The sequence below is a fragment of the Entelurus aequoreus genome, linkage group LG02, assembly GCF_033978785.1.
Source record: "Entelurus aequoreus isolate RoL-2023_Sb linkage group LG02, RoL_Eaeq_v1.1, whole genome shotgun sequence".
Classification (NCBI taxonomy): Eukaryota; Metazoa; Chordata; class Actinopteri; order Syngnathiformes; family Syngnathidae; genus Entelurus; species Entelurus aequoreus.
Window position 1 is genome coordinate 30960605 of NC_084732.1, and position 24163 is coordinate 30984767.

A 24163-nucleotide genomic window follows, 5' to 3' on the forward strand; every position below is an offset into this window, starting at 1 on the left:
ATTTTCCATCAATCCCACGTGGGTGCTTGGCATTGTCCCCGAAAAGGACACGCGGTAAAAAATGGATGGATGGATGGATGGATATATATATATATATATATATATATATATATATATATATATATATATATATATATATATATATATATATATATATATATATATATATATATACTGTTTATATATCCATCCATCCATTTTCTACCGCGTGTCCCTTTCGGGGTTGCGGAGGGTGCTGGAGCCTATCCCAGCCGCACTCGGGCGGAAGGCGGGGTACATCCTGGACAAGTCGCCACCTCATATCTTAAGTTAAATCTTCTTAAATACGTTTATCAAAGACAGTGATTCTCAAACTGTGGTACACGTACCACTTGGCAGAGCCGTGGTACGCGGACTCTATCTGGTGGTACACCAAAGAATCACTTAATTAAATATTGTAACGACGTGACTCGAAACGTTGTCAAAGATTTATTACTGTTCAAATTGTGTGGGCAAAAGTGTCGTACAATTTCTGACCTTTTGACCTATATTTCTTGTCTATTAAGAATGTCCGCTCATTTTCAATTCTCTTCTATTTTGTGCCATTGAATGGACCAGTTGTGGGACAAAGGTGAATATGGAGTTATGCCAACCTGTCTACAGAATGTTTAGATTTTCCAAATATGACTAAGAGATACGAGGTTGTTTTGGAACAGACAAAACAAAACAACACAATCATGACGCACGAGATAAAAACAGTGACGCACGAGATAAAAAAAACAGTGACGTACAAGAGACATATAAAAAATGGCAGAAGACCGGGACTAGGGAGAGATTTTGGCTTGTGTGTGTCTTGTTTGCTCCGGAGTACATGTGGTCTGTCTGCACGGCCAACTCAATTCAACCTGCACTTCTGATAATGGGTAAATAAATGTGTTGTACTAAACTACTTTTGTTGCCTGCTTAAGCTTCGGCCAATCCACTACACAAATTGGCGTCACGAACAGGATGGCCCAGAAGCTACAGGTCGACAGCCGCTCCCGCTCTCTCTGTCAGGCAGACAGTGTGTTGCACGCGCGCATCACAAGGTAAGCAGTTTGCTTAAAGTGTAAACATTTTCTGCCTGGAGAGAGCCGGATCGATAAGACTAATTGCTGAACCTGTTTTTGATAAAAGATAGGTTTAGTCAGGTTCTCCAAAAACAACCTGGAATGGGGTAAATTATGGTTGGATTGAGTTGTTTTATATGTGATAATTTGTCTGTGTGTTTGTTGAAAACTTGTGATTTTTTGTTTTTAGCTATAAGGGGATTGTTAATAGAATTTTGGTGGTTTGGAGTGTTTTTGAAGCATAGACTATGTGAGACGAACAATTTCTTTTAACCTCTTCATCCTCTGTCGTTGTTGGCAGAGGATGCTTCTTTCTGCAAGTGCATCAGAATTAGCCAAAGTTGGATACAGCTAAATTTAAGGCAGGGTTTGCTAACTGGTGTGACATTTGGCCCATACAAATTTATGAAGTCTATGAAAGTGCGAGACACCTGTCTATGTGGAAACTGCAGCGGTCCCTAATCCTTGTGACTCAGCGTGTAAAAAAGCCTCATATTAGGTGATGATTCAGTAACTCCGGTAAAGGAGATCAACTGAGCCAAGTTGTCACAAATCTGTTTAATGGCTGCAGAATAGACAGGTGGCGTCTCGGGCTCCATATGGTAGAACTTTGGTGAAACTTGATGAAACTGTATGGGGCTGACCAGACACGATGTCTGTAGGATTGTTGGGTGATTCCTAGTGATTCTATGGCGCCTTAGGCCAGTGATCCGTGTTGGTCAGTTTGATAACGCAGGTGCTGCTCCAATGAAACGGGTTAATCGCCGTTGTATGAGCAATGATGGAACCTGGTTTTTGTGATATGAGACGGCCGATTCCACAAAAGCACGCGTGCATTGGTTGTTTATATTTGTCCGGACATGGGGTGGTATTGTAATTTATAAATGTGTGTGTATAATGATGAATGCTGAAATGTGTGTGTATTGAGTGAGTCAGTTTACGTTGGTACATTTAGATATATGCGTAATTTAATAACTTTTGTGTAGCACCTGTTTTTTTTATCTGTTTTAATTCCCCTCTAATTGTCTATTCCCCTCTTCTGAAAGGCAAACATTATACCTCTCGGTATTCCCCCTCCCTCACGCAACCTGATTGATTGATTGATTGGGACTTTTATTAGTAGGTTGCACAGTGAAGTACATATTCCGTACAATTGACCACTAAATGGTAACACCCGAATAAGTTTTTCAACATGTTTAAGTCGGGGTCCACTTAAATTGATTCATGATACAGATATATACTATCATATATACTATCATCATAATACAGTCATCACACAAGATAATCACAATGAATTATTTACATTATTTACAATCAGGGGTGTGGAGGGGGGGGTAGGATATGGGCATCAAGTAGTGGACATAGAGAGAGAGAGAGAGAGAGAGAGAGAGAGAGAGAGAGAGAGAGAGAGAGAGAGAGAGAGAGAGAGAGAGAGAGAGAGAGAGAGAGAGAGAGAGAGAGATCAGAAGGCATAAGAAAAAGTATCTGCATTTGATTGTTTACATTTGATTGTTAGCAATCCGGGGAGGGTGTTAGTTTAGGGTTGTATCTGCCTGGAGGTGAACTTTTATTGCGGTTTTGAAGGAGGATAGAGATGCCCTTTCTTTTATACCTGTTGGGAGCGCATTCCACATTGATGTGGCATAGAAAGAGAATGAGTTAAGACCTTTGTTAGTTCGGAATTTGGGTTTAACGTGGTTAGTGGAGCTCCCCCTGGTGTTGTGGTTATGGCGGTCATTTACGTTAAGGAAGTAGTTTGACATGTACTTCGGTATCATGGAGGTGTAGCGGATTTTATAGACTAAGCTCAGTGCTAGTTGTTTAACTCTGTCCCCCACCTTGAGCCAGCCCACTTTAGAGAAGTGGGTAGGAGTGAGGTGGGATCTGGGGTGGAGTCTAGCAGTAACCTGACTAGGTTGTTCTGAGATGTTTGGAGTTTAGATTTACCCAAGTGTATGGATAGCTTGTTGTCAGCGAGCCAGGTGCAAGTTCTACAGAGCTCAGCACTGAGGATTTTCTCCACCTGTGACTTGTCCTTGCCGGATACCAGCAAGGCAGAGTCATCCGCAAACAAAAACAATTCACAGTCGCATGCAGATGACATGTCGTTTATGTATATTAGGAACAGTAAAGGTCCCAATATACTGCCTTGGGGGACTCCACAGCTCACCGAGAGGGTGGGGGGGACACGGTGCCGTTCACCTCTACCACCTGCTCCCTCCCCTCCAAGTAAGATTGCATCCAGCTCCATGAGTTTTTGTTAAATCCGATTGCTCTGAGCTTATCCAACAGTATAGCGTGGTTAACGGTGTCAAAGGCCTTCTGAAGGTCCAGCATGACCATGCCGCAGTATTTGCCCGCGTCCACCTCATGTTTGATGGGGTCGGTCAGATAGAGAAGGCATGTGTCAGTGGAGTGGTTAGTTCTGAAGCCGGATTGGAATTTGTACATGAGTTTATTAGTGGCAAGGTAACTATCGACCTGTTCATAAACAATTTTTTCCATTACTTTCGAAATGGAACTGAGAATAGAAACAGGTCGGTAGTTGCCAGGTTCCAATTTGCTTCCTTTTTTAAAGAGGGGAGTTACTCTTGCAATCTTAAAATCTTTTGGTACTTGGCCTTGTGTAATTGATAGGTTTATTATGTGCGTGATGATCGGGGCAATGATGGAGGCAGAGTCCCTGAGGAATCTGGAGGGAATATTATCATGGCCGGTGGCCTTGTTAGGGTGGAGCGCGCTCAATTTTTTAAACACCTCATCAGCTGTGACCATTTCTAATTTGAAATCATCGTTGGATACTCCTAGCTTTCTGTAGAAGGCTTTAATGTGTTCTACACCAAAGCGACCATAGTGGTGGGACAGCTTGTTGACAAGGGTTGCGGCTATGCTGGTGAAAAAGATGTTAAGTCTGCTAGCTACCTCCATTTTGTCTGTAATGAGGGAGTCACCTTCCTTGATGCTGATGTTGGTGAGTCTTGTTTTAAGTTTCTGGCTGCAACCAGGAAGCTGGTTGTTGAGAATTTTCCAGATCTCACGTGGCTTATTTGTGTTTTCCTCTATTTTGTCGTTAATGTAATTTTTTTTAAAGGATTTAGTCAGGTTGGTTGACTTATTTCTTAATTTATTGCATTGCTTTTTGAGAGTTGAAAGGAGTAATTTGAGGTTGATATTATTGGATTGTTTATCTACTTCTGTTTTACATTTTTGGTATTCAGAGTATTTCCTGTCTCTGTCTTTTATGGCAGCTAATAGGTCCGGATTCATCCATGGTTCCGAGCGGGCTTTGATCCTGACTGTTTTCACGGGAGCCATGTCATTTAGTATCTTTAGGAACGCCGTTTTGAAGCGATCCCAAGCAACATCGACCAGGTTGCTCGCGAGCACAGGGGACCAGTCCCACTCATCTAATTTTAAATTGAAATTGTCATTGGCGTATTTTTTGAGGGATCTGGATTGGGCTGTTATGTGGCCATTGGCTTTAGGTTTAGCTATTTTGCGGGTGCAGAAGGTTAGATAGTGGTCGCTAAGACCACAGATCATGACCCCACTATTTTTTATTTTAGGCCGGTCTGAAGTGAGAATGAGATCTATGGTTGATTGGGTGGAATCACACACCCTTGTAGGTAGCGCTATTAGCTGGGAAAGACCGTGCAGATTACAAAACTTGCTGAAGGATCTGAAGACAGGCGCTTCTTTGCATTGAATATCTGTGTTCAGATCCCCAGTTCTAATTTTCTCCACGTTGTCTGTCCCCGCCAAGCATTCTTCCAAAACCCCTTAGAAATCACTCTGATTAGGGGGTCTATAAACAGTCCCTATTAGTACCGGCTTAGCGTTTTTAAATTTGATTTCCGCCCACACAGATTCCAGGTCATTGTGGTTAAGATCAGTGCGAGTTATGTATTTAATATATTGGTGAATATACATACAAACGCCCCCACTGTGTTTATTCCTGTCCTTTCTGATAACCGAAAAGTTTTCTATTTCTATCTCTGAGTCAGAAATACTTTGATCAAATTTGGTTTCAGAGAAACACAAGATTTTTACCTTCGTGTTGAGGAACATTTCTCTGATTTGGTCGAGTTTGGCTCCAGAGAGGCTGTTCACATTAAGGTGGATGATGTGTAGTCCACTGGAACCAAAAAGGGCATCAGAGTCCGCTGTGTTGTGGTACTGACCAGAAAAGTTGTTGGTTATTATTGCTGTTGAAGTTGAAGAACAGAAGGAAGAGAAAGGAGAGAGAGAGAGAGGCATATTGTTCTTCCTCCAGGTGAAGGGGGGGGGAGGGGAGGGGCGGAGTTGGAGAGGGGGAGAGGGGGATGCCAGGTAGGGTTGCTGGGGGTGGATTTCCTTTTGGCGGGCTTTTTTGAAGACAAAGAGAACAACGTAAATGTTTTTGTAAAGGCGCCTCTAAATCCAGTGTATGCCGCGTCCTCGACCGTCATGGACCGGGGAGAGGCCGCCTGGACCCCCGCCATCTCATGCAGTTCCCCGCCATCACCGATGGCTGGGTCGCCGTCCACCGCCGCCGCGTCGTTCACCACCGCTGAGTCGCTGCCTTCTCTGATGACTGGGTCGTCCTCCAACGCCGCCGCCGAGCCTCCGACCGTGTCGATGAACGGGGCGAAGTCCTCCGCCGAGCCGCCGACCGCTGGAGCACAGGTGAGCTTGAGCTGAGATGAGCCGGTAGCTGAGTTAGCTTCGATGGCGACGCTAGCAGTAGCATTGCTAGTCTTCGCCAGTCGGGACAACATTAACCGTGTTGTTACAGGTCCAGGGTTGAGTTCAGTGTCTCCTGATAGTAGAAGTAATAGTAGTATTATTGACTTTCTGTCTATCCTTCCAGTCAGGGGCATGTTCACTTTGCCTCGATGTGCAGTCAAGCACGATGCTAACACGTTAGCTCCAAAACCAAGGTGCTTCGCCGATGTATTGTCGTGGAGACACGCTTTTTCTCACAGCCCCGCTATCTGTAAAAGTTGGGAAATTGTCTAAAATGTGTGTGCTTGTGAGAAAGTAGACAAAGTTTATGTACAGAAAACATATGAGTGAATGATCTATCCATTTAATTATCTTATTCCGCTCTCGGAGTCTGGATCGCGGGGGCAGCAGCCTAAGCAGGGAAGTCCAGAATTCCCTCCCCCCCTTGGCTATTTGTCCATCTAAGAGTGAATGATAAATGTTGTTTCTTATTATTAAGGTTCTGATATGATACAGCTGTGCTTCTGGATGAGAAAAATAGTTGACTGTTGCATTATTTTTAACTGTGCTGGTGATTGAGACTGTGCGATATTATAGTTGTAAGAAGGCACTGAGATTTTGAGTACGGAAAAAGGCCCCTCTGAGGCTCTCGCTCTCTGGCGAATTGTCTGTGTGTGTGTGCGTGTATGGAAGACATTTTGAGATAAGAGTGTGTCATTGTGATGAGGCTGTGTGAGTGACAGCTGCACGAAACGTGGTTCGAAGAGGTGTGACACAGCTAGGTTAGCATTGAGCTAGGTTAGCATTGAGCTAGGTTAGCATTGAGCTAGGTTAGCATTGAGTTAGCATAGCATTTGATTAGTTTAGCATTGAGCTAGGTTTAAAGAATAAATAAATAAATAAATAAAAAACTATATATATATATAGTGGACAGCTGTACTCAGTCTGAGGAGAGTGCTGACAGGTTGGTTTTGATAATAGGAAAAATAAAATAGACTGTATATGAATAAATAAACATTTAAATATCAATACATACATTTGGACTGGGACATTGAAGCATTGTTAAATTCATTAGTCATTAATTATGTGTGTAATATACTGTATTGAACAGCCCTGTTGCTTATCTGATCCATCCAGTTCCTGTGTGGAAGTTGAGACAAACACACACGCACGCACATCATAGATTAGAACACATTGTAGCTTTGAATTAATAATGATATAGCAAACACATTAAATAAAATTGAATTAAATGTAATAAAGGTAAAATGATTATTTAATTATATTGACATTTTAATTATTTCAAGAATAATCACGATGAAGTAAAATTTTAATTTATATTCTAAAACTTCTAAAAAAACATCTGTGCAAACTGTGAAACATGTAGTCTGAAGAAGTACAGATAAGAGTCGCCAACACTCAGCGCCTTAGTCAAAACAAAATGTAGAGAAGCGTTAAACAAATTCTAATCAGAAGACAGACAAAGAATGAGAACGTAAGTTAACAGCAAAACAAAAATTAAAATTAATAACAAAAGAAAGCAAAATTTCAAAGTGATAAATGAAGGTGCATGTAGAATTACATGTAAAGAATAAAACTAAATGTAAATAACTGTCTGCAAGATGAGCATGACATCATGAATTGTGCTCGGGTTAACAATAGATAGATAGATAGACAGATAACACGTTATTGATTCCTTCAGGAGAAGTTCCCTCAGGAAGAAGAAGTAAAAAGTAAACAGTAACTAATAAGGGTATAAATGGAAACAAAATAGAAAAATATTACAAGGAAAATAAAAAGAGAACAGTAAAATAAGAATATAACAAAAGAAACTAGGCATTAGCGACCGTGTTATGAAAAAGTATTGTACTGTTATTGTTTTGCATTCCCTGTCATCCTAGCCCCCCCAAAGAAGAGTTGTACAGTCTAATGATGTGTGGGACAAAGGATTTTTATAGTCTAAATCAGTAGTTCTCAAAGGAGGGGGGTACCTGAGATTTTAAATATTTTACAAAAAATGGATTGGTATGATCATGGTAGCAGCTTTGTGTATTATTGAAATGAGCCTGTTAAGTTTAAGTATTGGGTCTATATTTCTTCTATAAACATTCCCCCAAACTTCAAAACAATGTTACATATGGAAAAATAAATGAATGACATAACATATGCAGACATTTCTTATTCAGCATGTGTTTTACTTTGTACCGAATAGCAATGGATTTGGATATTTTTCTTTAATATGTTCAATATGCGGCTTCCAACATATTAATGATCAATTATTATTCTCAAGAATGTAGTTCATATACTCTGTCAATTTCCACTTGATTCAACTTTAATTTTTGTTTCACAATTTGACTTTGCACCACTAAACACCACAAATTTAGTTTTGTTATCATTCAATGATTACTTATTAACAGACAACATTCACACACTAGGGCAAATTTAGTATTTATTGAGATCTATTACTTAAAATAACTACTTAACAACTATTGTGAAACACCTTTCTAATTTATGGGAGTATTGGGATAGGATTGAAGAAAAATGCTTAGAGCATGGCCTTGTGTGTTTGTTGTGACTAGGTTGGATAACCAGACGGAGAAAGGCAAGGCAAGGCAGGGCAGCTTTGTTTGTGTGGCGTTTTTCATGCAAAGGGCAGACTCAAAGTGCTTCACAGACAACAAAGTGAAATGAAAGAAAATAAAAGCAAAATTAAAATGCAGACAATAAAAATAAACACAGTGCGGACGTTAAAAGTTAAAAGATTAAAAGATTTAGCTGAAAGATAAGGAGATACGTGAATAAAAACATTCTTTTGTTTTGGAGAATATCACGCACAGCGGGAGGTCAGAGTGCAAGCATGACAGCTTGCTCGCGCCTACTGATAGACAAATGATAGTTTAAATTAACTTATAGATAATCTTTAAGTGAATTAAAAGGGTACTTAAATACACATGAAGTAGTACGTATAATCTTTGAATTAGGGTTATTGATTAACATTTAATGGGACAGTTAAGACTGTGATTTTAAAACGTGATATGCAAAATTGAACCAACCGAGAGGATATGAAAACGATGGGTGTACGTGTTTTGAATTCCAAATTCTGGAGGAAAAAAAAAAACCTCAACAAAACGTAAAACCATACAGACGGACTTGGGTGGTAGCCGCTGTTGTCCTAGGTCAAGCGAGGGTGGAAAGGATATGCAGCCGGGGGACTGCCAACTTCTCTGAACAAGACAAGCTCCAAAGTGTAGCCAGAACATGTTCACAAAAAATACAGGTGTGAACAGAGGACGCCCACAGCAGGACGAACAGCAGGATACAAACAGACCCCTGCTGGACATAAGTGTCAACGGACAATGTTCAACACAATCTTTGAAGCATTCCTTTGTGGTCAACCTATACACACCTTGTAATGACCTGCTTACGAACTGTGCCCTGACAATTCAATACCGCACAGAAGGAACTTCCTGATGTTGCCTGACAGCACGACATCAGCTGACAACTACTGGGGACGCCTCCCAGGAACGAATGGAGGACGGGGACTGCTCCAACTGTCCTAGCACTGGCTGACTGAGGTGCGTCCGTGTGTCCTGCCACCCAAACCGCCAAAGTGTATGATCACCAATTAGACGACTCATAATAGGAGCCTTTTGACTCTTATATATGGTGGGACTCAAGGTATGGCCGCTCATGTGAACTATCCTTACAAAAATTAGCATGGTATTAGATGGACAATTGCTGTCCCACATTGTTCCCTCTGTCCTGCCTACGAAACCAAAAATTTAGGTCAAATGATAAAACAGGGCGTAGCTGCCGCTGATTGAACCGATACGCTAATACCACATTTTCAATTATTTCGGTTGTCTGTTAAAAACATAGCTATTGGCTGCAATTTGGACATTCCTGCTGTAGGCTACAAAGAGCTAGCAGCTACACAACAGCTGAGCTAAAACAAAATTTAAGCATATCAAATAATTGGAGTTGCTTATTACATACACAAAGTCGCAGAGAGACAGAAGTCTGTAGAAAGTATTCAGTAACAAACATGTCCGCATTATTAAACTTTCTACCACAGGAAACATACTGAACAAATACAGCAGTTACTGTCAGACTCTAATCCGGATTACCTTGTCTATCAGAGACATGGTTAAAACCCACAACACCTTTCGTTCTAATTAATGTCCCGGGGGACAAGATTACAGAAAAGACAGATTGAGTGACGAAGGGGGGAGGAATTATGATTTATGAAAGGGAAAACATTAAAAGTAGATCAATTTGAGTATGTTAAAATTAAAATCACATTTTCCTCAGAAATGTATTTCAAAGTAATTGTAGTATACCGACCGACCACAGCTAAAGACATTTTTCTCGATTCATTTTCAGACATCCTCAAACAGCATAGTATGAAAGAAGTAACGTCATGGGGGACGTTAATCTGGACTGGTTAAATAAAACGCGTAGAAAGAAACTCTTCCATATCAGTAGGTGGAAGCAGGTAGCTAATTGATTTATAGATGTGGGAAACACCGGGAGGCAGTGTGCAGGTAAAAAGGTATCTAATGCTTAAATCAAAAATAAACAAAGGTGAGTGCCCCTAAGAAAAGGCATTGAAGCTTAGGGAAGGCTATGCAGAATGCAACTAAAACTGAACTGGCTTCAAAGTAAACAAAAACAGAATGCTGGACGACAGCAAAGACTTACTGTGGAGCAAAGACAGCGTCCACAATGTACATCCGAACATGACATGACAATCAACAATGTCCCCACAAAGAAAGATAAAAACAACTGAAATATTCTTGATTGCTAAAACAAAGTAGATGTGGGAAATATCGCTTAAAGAAGACATGAAACTGCTACATGAAAATACCAAAAGAAAAGAGAAAAAGCCACTAAAATAGGAGCGCAAGACAAGAAGTAAAACACTACACACAGGAAAACAGCAATAAACTCAAAATAAGTCAGGGTGTGATGTGACAGGTGGTGACAGTACACCTACTTTGAGACAAGAGCTATAGTGATGCATGCTTGGTTATGCTTTAAAATCATATCCAATAATTGCGACAACGATTTTTTACTGTCAACTGAGTTTCGGTTTTAAATAATTTCAACGGAGAAAATGTGCCTTGGCCCAAAAAAGGTTGAAAAACACTGTTCTACATGATACAAATGAAAGCAGCCCTACTAAAATTACAATTGGATGACAAAAATCAAAGAGATCATCTGTAAATACACTAATACAAAACCAGAAAGAAGAGTGCTAAAATAAAAATACCTTGGATTAGTAAAACAATTTGGATTCTAATAAAGACATCGGGACTCAGCTCTCATAAGAGCAATTATAACAGGTCTAAATACAGATTGTATGATTTTAAAAGTTTTGAGGAACAAAGTTACAATGTTTATGCGGAAGTCTAAGGCTGACTTTCACTTAGAATTAATCAAAGCTGCAAAAGGGAACATTAGACAGTTATGGAAAACCATGTACAAACTTACGGGAAGAGAGCAAACAAGAAACAACACTATAACATTAAATATCAATGGTGCTACTATCGCAGACAGTCTGGACATAAGTAATAATTTTAATGAACATTTCATCCAGTCTGTACAAACCCTGAGTAAAAAGTCCCTCAAAATCAGTGCAAATAATTCAGAATGGACTAATTTTAGAATTAACAAATGAAACAAAGTTAAACAAAATCTTCGCTGCATTATCAGACTCACGATCTAGAGATATATATACGGGTTGGACACTATCTTCCTAAAAACGTATAAGGATTGTATTATTGCTCGTATAACAACAATTGATAAATAAATTAATAACGGAAAACACTTTCCCTACCACGTCGAGAAACTGCTACTATAATTAAATCCATAAAGCAGGAAATAAAGAAGACCAGAACATGTACAGACCAATTAGCCTTCTCCCCGTTATAACAAAAGGAATAGAAAATTTGAAGTTAAAAAGTGGCTTTGGAGCAATCAAGGCTGCTCACACGGTCACTAAGAGGGGCATTATGTTGACAAATCAACTTAATGTGTAGTATATTTATCCATGAGAGCATTTTTGTTATAAATTGTGAGGTATGGCTGTTAAAAGCTTAGTTGTTGTTACGAATGATGACAGATGTGAACAAGAGCATGGATTGTCTTTGTGTGATGATGTAAATAAGGTGTGGTTGTATTGTATATTAAGAATGTGTCCATGAAGGGGCATTTTATGCCTTTCCTAAATTTGATTACATGCTACAGTATGATTATTTTTTGATTAATTATTGATTATTATGAATGTATATATTTATTATGATTAATTAGTGTCATAATTTATTGCTTGATTTTTGGATCCCTTTAATTTAGGTAGCCAGGGACTACAGATGGAAAGTAGCTATTTAGATATAATCTGGTACAGAACATATCTGTTTCTGAACTTAATGTTTCTGTGCATTGTCCCATCATAGATAGACTAAATTAAATACAACTATATAGTGAATTATTGAGGCCACAATAATTCACTAGGTGTTGTAAAATATCAAAGTACTATTGCAAAAGCGAACAGTGACCTCAAACATGACCTGTCCTCCGCCTCTGTTCTTGCTGCGCTTGACTATCAGCTGCCTTTTCTTTTTCTTGGATGTTTCTGAAACTACTACTACTACCACTACTACTACTACTATTACTATTACTACGACTAACACTGTCCCTTTTTCAGGGACAGAGGGGGGAGGTGAGTTTGGATTGGGTCAAGTTTGAGCGTGTTGAGGTTTTATTTAATCGATATGATCAATCCGGTACAAGGATAAAGGAACATAATGATTTAGATTGACAATTGCAGTGGTTGGCGAAAGCAACCCCAACCTCAAAGGAGGGTGCCAATTCAGTAATTAAATGTTTTGTGAATTATCTAATATCCCGACATGGTTTCCCCAAAAAGATTAGGTCAAACAACGCCACCCATTTTAAGAAAACAGGTTATCGTCTTCAGTCACAAGATCAGCACTTCTCAGGACCAGCAGCTTCCTAGGAAGGCGGAAAGACCATGAGACCAAAATGGTATGTTTGCAAAATGTAGAATTTGTGTGCCAGTTCCTCTGTGCAGATTTGAGGATGAAAGCAGCCACTCCAGATTCCCTTGCACTCGCTAAGAGGGGCACGGTCAAAGCCAATCCAGGACCAACACCCGATACCTGACTGGAAGGAACCGAGAGGAGAGACAACACCTTGCCAGCGATGACGAGAACGACTAAGGTTGCCAGCCAATATGTGTCCGTCGGGACTCCAGCAGCTGTGGATGGAGGTGTCAGGAGTGCCGAAGCGGCAAGGAGGCCTTGAAGCAAGCCAAGGGCCTGGACCAAAGCCCCAACGCCCCATACTTTTTCTCAGCTTTTCCCCAATTTCGGCCAGCATGGACATGCCATTAAACAGTCTGCCCAATGGACTGAACCACACCCCAAGAAGAGACAGAGACAGACTGTTTGAGTGGATCTTTTTCTTCACCAAGGCAGCCAAAAGCCCAACGAGGTGTCGGCAGGCCACCAGCCTGAGGCACCACCGAGCCATCTATACGAGCACTAATCGAACATGGACTCATACGAAATTCAGTTGTGTGTTCAAAATCAATTGGTAATTAACAATATTGGTAACTACATTCATTGCAAATGCCGGAAAAAATATTTTTGCAAATGTCTTACAGTCATAAGTCTATACACATTCATCTATTTATGTTCAATGATGTTCATGATCAAAGTATTTGTTATTCCTTTACTAAATCAAAGGGTAGGCCACTAATTGTGTTCTGTGAGATGGTTTTACTGCAGGCTGGTAACAGCGATCGCTCTGAAGGAGGGTCATAGACGGAATTTTTGCCTCGTATAAAAACATTGAGGTTTTTGCCTCTATCTGTGGTAGAGATTTAAGTTAGTGGTCTACATCAGAAATTGTTTTGGTCCAGGGTCTTAGGACCCTGGAAGGAGGGTATGTCGTAGAATTTCTGACCTTTTGACCTATATTTCTTGTCTATTAAGAATGTCCGCTCATTTTCAATTCTCTTCTATTTTGTGCCATTGAATGGACCAGTTGTGGGACAAAGGTGAATATGGAGTTATGCCAACCTGTCTACAGAATGTTTAGATTTTCCAAATATGACTAAGAGATACGAGGTTGTTTTGGAACAGACAAACCAAAACAAAACAATCATGACGCACGAGATAAAAACAGTGACGCACAAGATAAAAAACAGTGACGCACAAGAGACATATAAAAAGTGGCAGAAGACCGGGACTAGGGAGAGATTTTGGCTTGTGTGTGTCTTGTTTGCTCCGGAGTACATGTGGTCTGTCTGCACGGCCAACTCAATTCAACCTGCACTTCTGATAATGGGTAAATAAATGTGTTGTACTAAACTACTTTTGTTGCCTGCTTAAGCTTCGGACAATCCACTACAAAGTATTAAACATACTTCCATCCATCTTCTTCCGCTTATCCGAGGTCGGGTCGCGGGGGCAGCAGCCTAAGCAGGGAAGCCCAGACTTCCCTCTACCCAGCCACTTCGTCCAGCTCCTCCCGGGGGATCCCAAGGCGTTCCCAGGCCAGCCGGGAGAGATAGTCTTCCCAACGTGTCCTGGGTCTTTCCCGTGGCCTCCTACCGGTCGGACGTGCCCTAAACACCTCTCTAGGGAGGCGTTTGGGTGGCATCCTGACCAGATGCCCGAACCACCTCATCTGGCTCCTCTCGATGTGGAGGAGCAGCGGCTTTACTTTGAGCTCCTCCCGGATGACCGATCTTCTCACCCTATCTCTAAGGGAGAGGCCCGCCACCCGGCAGAGGAAACTCATTTCGGCCGCTTGTACCCGTGATCTTGTCCTTTCGGTCATGACCCAAAGCTCATGACCATAGGTCAGGATGGGAAAGTAGATCGACTGGTAAATCGAGAGCTTTGCCATCCGGCTCAGCTCCTTCTGTTAAATTTTAAAAAATGCTTTGTTTTTTAATGAATACTTATGCCTACTACACAACTGTATTTCAATATTGGTCATTATGGTGACACTTGGAGAGCCAAGTCTTTTGCTGAGGTGGTACTTGGGGAAAAAAGTTCAGGAACCACTGATCTAAGCCGTCTGATTACAGTTATAGATGTGTGATTATCCCACAAAATAATAGGGTTAGGATCATTTACCAAATAAAAAACTTTGTTTCGTGAAATCAAGTATTTCCTTTATCTACTAGCCTACTAATGGAAAATGTAATATTTTAAAATGACACATAATCAAACATCATGAATGTTCTTTTGTGTTTTTATTCATGGTTTACTTGCATAAAACTCCAACCAATTTGGATCAACACTTACCCACAATACACTGCATCCTGGTTAATAGCGAGACGCCCTTTGTTAGTCTCTGATAGTTTAAACATGAAGTCCCTACATGTTTAGTTTTTTATATTTCATTTAGGGTCAGTTCTGAGACTCGAGACCAGCCTGAGAATCCCAGCAAAATTCAAAACATTCCGTTGGAAGCTCCATGTTGACACATCTGTCTGCTGCAATAATCTCCACACTTCCTCCAAACAGTCTTTCCCCAAAACTGAAGTGCATACTGTGGCAGCAGGATGTCTCTGGGAGGAGATTTAGATTTATTCTCGTCAGCTGTCTGTAATCCCTAAATATAAAAAAATATAAAATAATCTGCATTACAACATTCCATACAACATAAGTGGCACAGGAAGGGTTTCTTTCCATGCTGGCACATTAACACGCTTTCCTTTCAACAAGCACCCTCAGGCCAAGAGGAAGGAAAAGATACCTGCAGATTTACCACATCAGCAGGCAATGTGTCACGTTTGAACATGTGTGCATCTCAACCAGACAGATGTGTATAATTAGTGTGGTGTGGAGTGATTGTGCAGTGCATGCATAGAAGCTTCCGGATGACACTGTTATGCACAACAATTCAGTTCAGTTCAGTTCCAGTTTATTTCGAACATGCATACGATGCAAAGTAATGCATCACATATTTCCAGTTGTTTTATTACAGCACGTCCGAAAAGGAGTAGGAAGAAGCAGAGCTTATTTAATCCTACCCCTTTTCGTATCATAGCAATTTTATCCCATTTCCTTGTTCTCTGTAACAGAACAGTGGATAAATAAATAATATACCATCCTTAAATGATATTCACTACTATTGTAATTGTTCTATGGTATTGTGAATAAATTTGAAACTTGTAAACTTATACCATCGTAGGTAAACAAATATTAAATAAAATATTTTTTAAAAAAGGTTTGTGCAGCTGAGATAGGCTCAAGAACCCCCCGCGACCCCGAAAAAGACAAGCGGTAGAAAATGGATGGATGGGTTTAAGATCCATCCATCCTTTTTATACAGCTTGTCCCTTCAAGATGTTCATCATAATTATTGTTCTTTGTACTATGTGAACACTTGTAGTTTGAACAGTCTCTTAAACTGAATCATATTGGTGATTTGTTGGATTTCTTTGGTTAATCCAAAAAAGTTTTATGTTTTGTACGCGCATACCAATGTTGTACTTCCTCCAATAGTTGACAATGCAGCAACAGTCGACGCAATTTGCGCGATCAATTTCACGAGAAGAAGGCGATTCAAATGTCAAACGATGAATGATAAGGCACTTCATACCTCGCCACTTCCTGCTCCGTCACTGATAAGGATATCATTGCATGTCTCTCCAGATATGAGCTTTAGTGCTGGTCATGTAAGCAGTCCAAAGGGTTGGAACCCCGGTCAGAGAGGTGTCAATTCTGTTTGGTCAAAATTAATGTTTTAATTAGGTTTTATTTTGCACGAAAAAGAAAAAAGTTTAATCCCCATGAATTTGCTGTAGTACAAAACATGCATCAATTTCGGGCTGCACGATTAATCGGTAAATAACTGCAAGAGGATGAAGGTTGTTTTTTTTTCCGGCTGTCCCCGGCATTTGAGTGACAGACATGTTGGCCATTCAGAATTGTTGAGCCTCGCGTTTGTTCGTCTCTGGCTTCAAACAGGGAGAAAGATGTCTTACTTTGTGCATCGCTCTCAGCACCAGAGCGTGGTCATTTAACAGTGGGATTAACTGAACACAATGACCCCTCTTTTCAGTTGTTAACAATCTTTGTCTGGACGGAGACAAGAGCAGGGCACTTTAAGATGTTCAATCTTTATTTAAGGTATTTCCTTTCCAATTACAATGCAATAGTAAACATTTCTGCAGTAATGAGAAAAAATTGTATATCATTTTAAATGGTTACTTGCATTATTATTATATTTTATGACTCATTATATATATTGTATCGAATATATATTTAGTTTAATAGCATGATGTAGACAAAAGCTCTGAGTGTGTCTGCATTAAGCCAAATATTTTTAAAGTAAATCATTGCATATTTTTCTAATGTGTGGCACCTTGAGACAAACATATGTTGATTTACAGTCTAAAAGTAACATGTCTTCCTTAATTCGTTATATTTTGCAGTTGTATTTATTTTTATGTGTAAAATATAAAAATCGCAAAATTCCAAGTTTGATTGAAAAGTATAAAAATGGTTTCACATAAATAAAAGTGTGGAAATATATTACGTAATGGGGTGGGGGTGTCAAAGAATAAAATGATGCTGAGTTAATTTAGGACCCAATTTTATACAGGGCCACGTCATAAATGTGCATCGTTTTTTTAATCAATTATGTGTCCCCTTGCAGTCATAACAGTACTTAGATACATGTCGCCACCAAGTGGCTAAACCCAAGCAGTGCAGTTAAGGTTCTTCCACAATGTTAGAAAAAAAGACTAATCTAATTCAATTTCAGATTATATAGATATAGCTGATTAAAGGTGGACTAAAAATAAACAATTGACGTAGCATGCATTCATGAGAGTTGACAAAAAAATGAGGTACACTTACACAAAGCAAAAGCTGCATAAAAAACAAGATATTTTACAGTTTTGATGGTATTTGATGTTACTGTATTCATTATTGTGACGCCAACCAAACACATAGATGTAATTTTGTGACACTACGCTTGAAGTGGATACCATTATTGCAGTGGTGGGCCTTCAGGGCCAGCAGGGCCTTCTCTGCTGGCCTAACATAAATCATGATCATAAATTAATAAAAGTCCATTTGATTTTTTATTTACTTTTCATAAATACAGAAAAGTATTTATTTACTCAGTGGCCTAGTGGTTAGAATGTCCGCCCTGAGATCGGTAGGCTGTGAGTTCAAACCCCGGCTGAGTCATACCAAACTCTATAAAAATGGGACCCATTACCTCCCTGCTTGGCACTCAGCATCAAGGGTTGGAATTGGGGGTTAAATCACCAAAAATTATTCCCGGGCACGGCACAGATGCTGCCCATTGCTCCCCTCACCTCCCAGGAGGTGAACAAGGGGATGGGTCAAATGCAGAGGACACCACACCTAGTGTGTGTGTGTGACAATCATTGGTACTTTAACTTTAACTTAACACATTCTCTTCATGTCGTATTAGGCTCCAGTGTTGCTGTTTTTAAGTTAGAGCTTTTATCCAATCAAAATTCAGCTAGCTAGTTGCCAGCGCTGTATGAATTCTTCCGGAGGCCTTCTGAACCAACATTAGCGGCGGCTGTACAGTTTAACGAACGGAGGACATTCAGGTAACAGACAGTTGCGATAGCAGATCAGATCACGAGTTGTTGACAGTAGCCTTACGTTGAACGTGACTGTGATTGGATACTCACTTGTCACTCCCAAGTATCCAATCACAAGTTGGGATTTACGAAAGCAGAAAGTGGCCATACCCGGCCAGCGGAGAAATCAGCGGTACTCACTTTTTTTAACCAACAAAGAAGCAGAGCAAAATGTTGATTCGGTGGCAGGTATATATTTGCAAGGCCATTTTCAAGAAGGATATTTAAAGACAAACTAGATCTTGTGAAACGAGTTAAGCTGTCCTGGCGGTGAAATGGTTTCCCTGCCACTTCCACTCGAATCAACCAACTATGAGCGGTACCAATGGCTTATACGGCATCAAATAGCCATTACAAATTGGGAGTTCATATATATTTTTCCACATTAAATATGTTTTTTACAATTATTTTTGTTTTGACAGTACCACGTCCGATGCGGGTTTATTGATTTTTAAATGTGCCAAAAAATAGCCCGTTTTGTACACTGGTGACAAATTGAGGTGATTCAATGCACAGCAGTGCGCAAGTGTGTTTCAGTATAGTATTTTTCAAGCCTTGGTCATGTGGCGACATAAGTTATTGTAATTTGAGAGGTATTTATTGAAGTCGGACTAAGTAAGACATCACTGAAGGCCAATGTGGGAAATGCACGGCCCGCCACTGCATTACTGTGTACTAAGTAAGTTGTGTCCAGGAAGCGAACACACATACTGCACATTTCATTCACTCATGCCTTTCACAGAAATCCTGCGTAAACTGCCACATGTACCTTTCATACACAATCCCACTAACTGTCCCGTCTCCGTCACAGCTCGAGTCGGTCCCTCCAGGATTTCAGCCTTTTTTTGCGATTGTTGTGGCCTAAAATGCCTGAATTTGCGACAGCTTTTTCCAGAAAGTCACGGCAAAAGTTTTGTTTTGAGGCTTTTATTGTTTCAACAACGATGACTCAACTTGTGATTTTAAGAATGTGGTATCAATGTTTTAAGTGTTCCCTGCAACCTCAAAAAGCAAAGAATTTCATAAAAAATTGGAAAACAAATACTGTATTGATGTTTTACTTGTTTCATACATCACTCAAAAGTAGACACTAGATGACAGTAAAAGCACATACTCAGAGCATATTATTAATTACTGTACTATTTTAATTCATGATAACTAATAATAGTAATAAATATTTATAATTATACAAAGAAAACCCACCAACGATATTTCTTATTGTCAGCCATCTGCTCTTGTCGCCCACAAGCTGCAGACATTCTCCATGTATGTTTAACGCTTGAAAAGTGTTTGTCCATCTTAAACATTCATTTAAGTTCCAACACAATTACCCCCACATTTTAGGAGTATTTGTGAACTATTGAGAGCGAGTTATAGCGGAAACTTTTGTTGGTAAATGAAACACAGTGAGAGATTAACATCACACATCAGCACCTCCAAAATGTAAACGCTGCCTCTGCTAGGTTAGCATTGCAAATGAAAATGTTCTTAATTGTTGAACGATGGATAAATAAATTTTAAATAAATATATAAATACAGTAGGGGTGTCAATAAAAATCTTTTTCTGAATGAATCGCGATTCCTAAGCGGTTAAAAAAAAACTAAAATCGATTAAAAAAAAAAAAAAAGTCCCTCAAAATCGGTCCTGTCAAGTCACTTAAGTAAATGGGTATAATTTTATCAAACAAATCAAGTTTTATTTTAAGTAATATAGAAATTTATCAGAGCTGTTAATCTATTTAATGGAGGAATGTAGTTAAACATAGAACTGGCACCCAATGTTATTAACTATAAGTATTGATTTTGAATCGAGAATCGTTTTGAATCGAGTCGTTACCCCCATGAATCGAAACAAATCTTGTGGTGCCCAAAGATTCACAGCCCTAAAATGCATGAGTGTTTGTTTATACATTACATTACCCAGAAAGCTTAGCGCCGTAGACAGGGACAGGAAGTAGGTCTGAGCTACAGTATGCGGCAGGACGTCGCTGTTATTGCTTTTGTCTGCACAAGAAACAAACAAGTTTTGATTAGACAATGTTTTCATCAAAATCCATTGACGAAAATGACGCAGATTGGCCAAAAGATGAAATATAAGTGTCTGGGGAAAGGATGCGTGAGAGGCAATGGGGTCATAGCATAATGTTTAGTTAGTGAAGAACTATTTTGACACGGACAGATAAAAAATAAACATTAACTTTGAGGGTGGGGGATTCTGACAGACACAAATGAATTCAATATAAAAGGATTGAAGTTCTTCTTAATGGTGAACATAAAACATCTTAATACAGATTATCATCAGTATTTTAATGGCCTTCTCCACCTTTCATATTTGTTGTTCCACCTCTACATTTTCCAGCTTTGGCTCCCGTATTTGAGACTCCATACCAGGCAAACTAGTCTTCTTACGCGCTGCCATCTCGATCTTCTGCACCAGCTCCACCTCCCAGGGATGCGAGACGAAGCTGAGCACCTTTCCGCCTTCCAACCCCCCGGCCCTCCCGACCCGCCCGGCCCTGTGGATGTAGTCCGTGTGCGACTCGGGGAAGTCGTAATTCACCACCAAGCGCACCCGAGTCGTGTCCAGGCCTCGTGAGGCGATGTCGGTGCACAGGAGAACGTCCACGGTCCCCTTCTGAAAGTTATGGAAGATGCCCGCGCGGAAGGAGGCCGGCATCTCCCCCTGGAGGCGGGCGTGATTCACCCCCATCTCCTCCAGAGAGTACCCCAGCCAGTTGACAGTGGACGACTTGTTGCAGAACACCAGAACAGCGCCACCTTCGTGTTCCTGCTGGAGGAGTTTCAGGTAATGGTTGAGCTCCAGGATCTTATCGACACTTTTCACCTTGATGAAAGTCTGCTTCACGTGCGGCATCAGGAAGTGAAGCATGCTGCTCTTGATGACCGTCATGTTGCCCAGGTCGGTCACCCTGCTGAGGACGTCCCCGACCCCACCGGGGAAGGTGGCGCCCACAACCAGCAGCTGCGCCTTGTGGGCGGGGCCTTGAACGTCCCTCAGATGTCTCGCAATATCGGCGCTGAGCAAAATGTCCTCCAGCATCTCGGCAAAGCTTGGGTCGAACATGGTGTCGGCTTCATCCACCACCAAGAAGTTCAGCTCACTCAAGTCCAGGTAGCGTCTCCTCAAGGCCTTGACCAGAGCCCCCGGCGTCGCCACTAAAATATGCGGAACGCTTTGCTTGAGGACGCTCTTGATGTGCCCTACACCTCGCCCGCCACCCACAGTCCTTGTCACGAAGCCCAAGGGGTTGCACAGGCTTCTGGACACGGCCGCCACCTGCTCAGTAAGCTCCCTGGAGGGCACCAGAATTAAAGCGCGGATTTTTGAAGATCCCTCTCCTCCATGCTGTAACTTGTGGACAATCGGCAGCAAATAAGTCAACGTTTTCCCACTTCCCGTCTCGGCCGCACACAGGATGTTGTGACCTCTCATCACCTTGGGGATGGTCTGCAGCTGCACGCTGGTGGGGTGAATGATGTTCAGGTTCTCCAAAGTCTCCACCAACTCCTTGGAGATGTGCAGTTTATGGAAAGTCTTGGCAGGCTTTTCAGCGTCCTCTTTGTGGCTTCCAGAAACAAAAGGTGCAACAGATTTGATGTTGTTTATGGCAAAATAATCCCCGTAAGACTTGCTGTGCTTCCATCCTTTGGAGCACAGTGGAGGTAGCTCAAACTTGCCGTGGGTGTATCCAACAGACTGATTCAAGCTGGCGTTCTTGGCCTGAATGAGGAGCTTACCAGCTTTGACGGTGTTCACATTGGTCTTGGACCGCGTCTGCTTCGGGTTCTCAACGTGCGTCTGCATTGAACGTGGAACACGGATGATAGGAAGCTCTTCCGTGGAGGCTGAAGTTGGACCGAGACGAGCGGAGGAGACAGAGAAATAAACATGTCCGGCTAAAGCTCTGCTAACTCTGGACCAAGGTAACGCCGGACAGCCGACCTTCGTCGACCACATTGTGGTTAGTTAGCCAGTCAGCGGCTACAAGTTAGCGACAAAACGGCAGGTAAAACATTAAACTGCCACCCAAACAAGTCGAGTAATCAACTAATGAGTATTCAAAAGTTAATCGAAAAAGTAAACGTATCAAAAAGTCATCAGAATGGCAGACCCGAACTCCATGCGGAACTTGGCGAGTGTTGATGACGTAAACGCACTGATGATGTCATGTTTATATTTACATGGCCTCAAACGTGAACAAGACATATATATATATATATATATTGCATTCTATTTTAGTTACTTTATTGGGTTTACTGTTTTTGTACTGTTTTGTACTTATTTTGATTATTATTATTTCTCGATTGTTTGTAAATGTTGCAGTTTATAAATAAAGGTTTATTTAAAAAAACAAAAAACAAAAAAAAACGTGAACAAGACAAACACGGTATTTTTAAATAGCACATAAGAACATATACGGTATACAATTAACACACATAACATGTGTAGATTGTAATTGTAAATCATTTATAATCTGCATCGATTATACAAATGGGTATTGTTTGAAATACTTATAGTACTGATACAACCTCGTACATTATAGATAGTAATTAATAAAGTGCTTTGGCCTGACTTGCCTATAAAAATCAAAAATGCAAATTGTTTAATTGGTAAAATGATTATCTTTTTGACCGCAATTAAGAGCAATTAAAAGTAATTATAGGCCAATAAAACCGGTTTGTGTTTGAAAAGGTTACTCTAAAACGGGGTGTCTAAACTTTTTTCCACTAAGGGTCACATTTGAAAGGTCAAAGTATGCTGGGCCAGTTTGATATTTTTTATTTAAAATAAAAAGCTGAAAACGTATATTATATATATTGAAAGACAAAACTGTGTGTCAGGTATGTGTTACAGGTGACTAAGTATTATTGATTAGGACTTATCAGATTTTTGTCATTACATTCAGACTTGTATATATATATATATATACAATTTTATTTTTATTTTTATTTGTAGTTTTTATTTTTTATTTTACTGTTGTTTTTTCCCCTTTGAGAATATAACAGTAACAACAATATTACGATTGTGTAACCACATGAACTACTGTGTCAAAATTTCTGCCTGTACGAAAATATTATTGTGCAGTTATGCATTTAACACTGTATGTTATAGTTGTTGTCATTTTTTCAAACTAATTGATTCATAAGTTTTTTGTTTTTTTTAAATAAACTAACTAACTTTACTTTGCTTATGTTTTAATTTTATTTTTATTTTGAGAATTTCTAATATTTTAGTTCAGGGTGTCGAAACTTTTTCCACCAAGGGCCGCGTACTGAAAAGTCAAAGTATGAGTAAGCAATTTTGATATTCTTTATTTAAAAAAAAAATGCTGAAAACAGATATTATGTCTGTTTAATGACAAAACTTTGTGTTATATATTAGGTAAATATATTATTATCAGTTATTAGTTTGAAAATGTAATCTTTTTTTCATTCCATTCCAATTTTTTGCTCTTTTGTCCTACATTTTTACTGTTGTTTTTTTTCCAACAACATGCTGCGGGCCAACAAAACTCGGTCTGCGGGCATAATAATAGCTCCCGGGCCGCACTCTGGACACCTTTGCTCTAAAATATAAGTATGATTTATGTGTTTCAGACATAATTTGGTTTTACATTTAATCCTGACCCTTCTCTGTATCTTTTATTGATCATTTAGTCCAGGGGTAGGGAACCTATGGCTC

General features: G+C 40.1%; 1 protein-coding gene across 2 annotated transcripts; it reads right to left on the reverse strand.

Moving 5' to 3' along the window:
• Positions 1–15099: 15099 nt before the first annotated feature.
• ddx28 (DEAD (Asp-Glu-Ala-Asp) box polypeptide 28) lies at positions 15100–22640 on the reverse strand. 2 transcript variants are annotated; one of them, XR_009821688.1, is made up of 3 exons: positions 20783–22640; positions 20380–20463; positions 15100–15440 (listed from the first exon to the last, which is right to left on the reverse strand). XR_009821688.1 is itself a non-coding variant. In XM_062025067.1 (2 exons), the coding sequence occupies exon 1, from the start codon at positions 22436–22438 to the stop codon at positions 20786–20788; it is 1653 nt and encodes a 550-aa protein (XP_061881051.1). In that variant the 5' UTR covers positions 22439–22640; the 3' UTR covers positions 18780–20463; positions 20783–20785. The 2 variants fall into 2 exon arrangements, 1 of the variants encoding a protein (XP_061881051.1); XM_062025067.1 differs by lacking the exon at positions 15100–15440 and having other exon boundaries at positions 18780–20463.
• Between the last annotated feature and the right edge of the window lie 1523 nt (positions 22641–24163).

Coding starts and splice junctions, on each gene's coding strand:
- ddx28 (XM_062025067.1), bottom strand. CDS start 22,438: ATGTGGTCGACGAAGGTCGGCTGTCCGGCGTTACCTTGGTCCAGAGTT.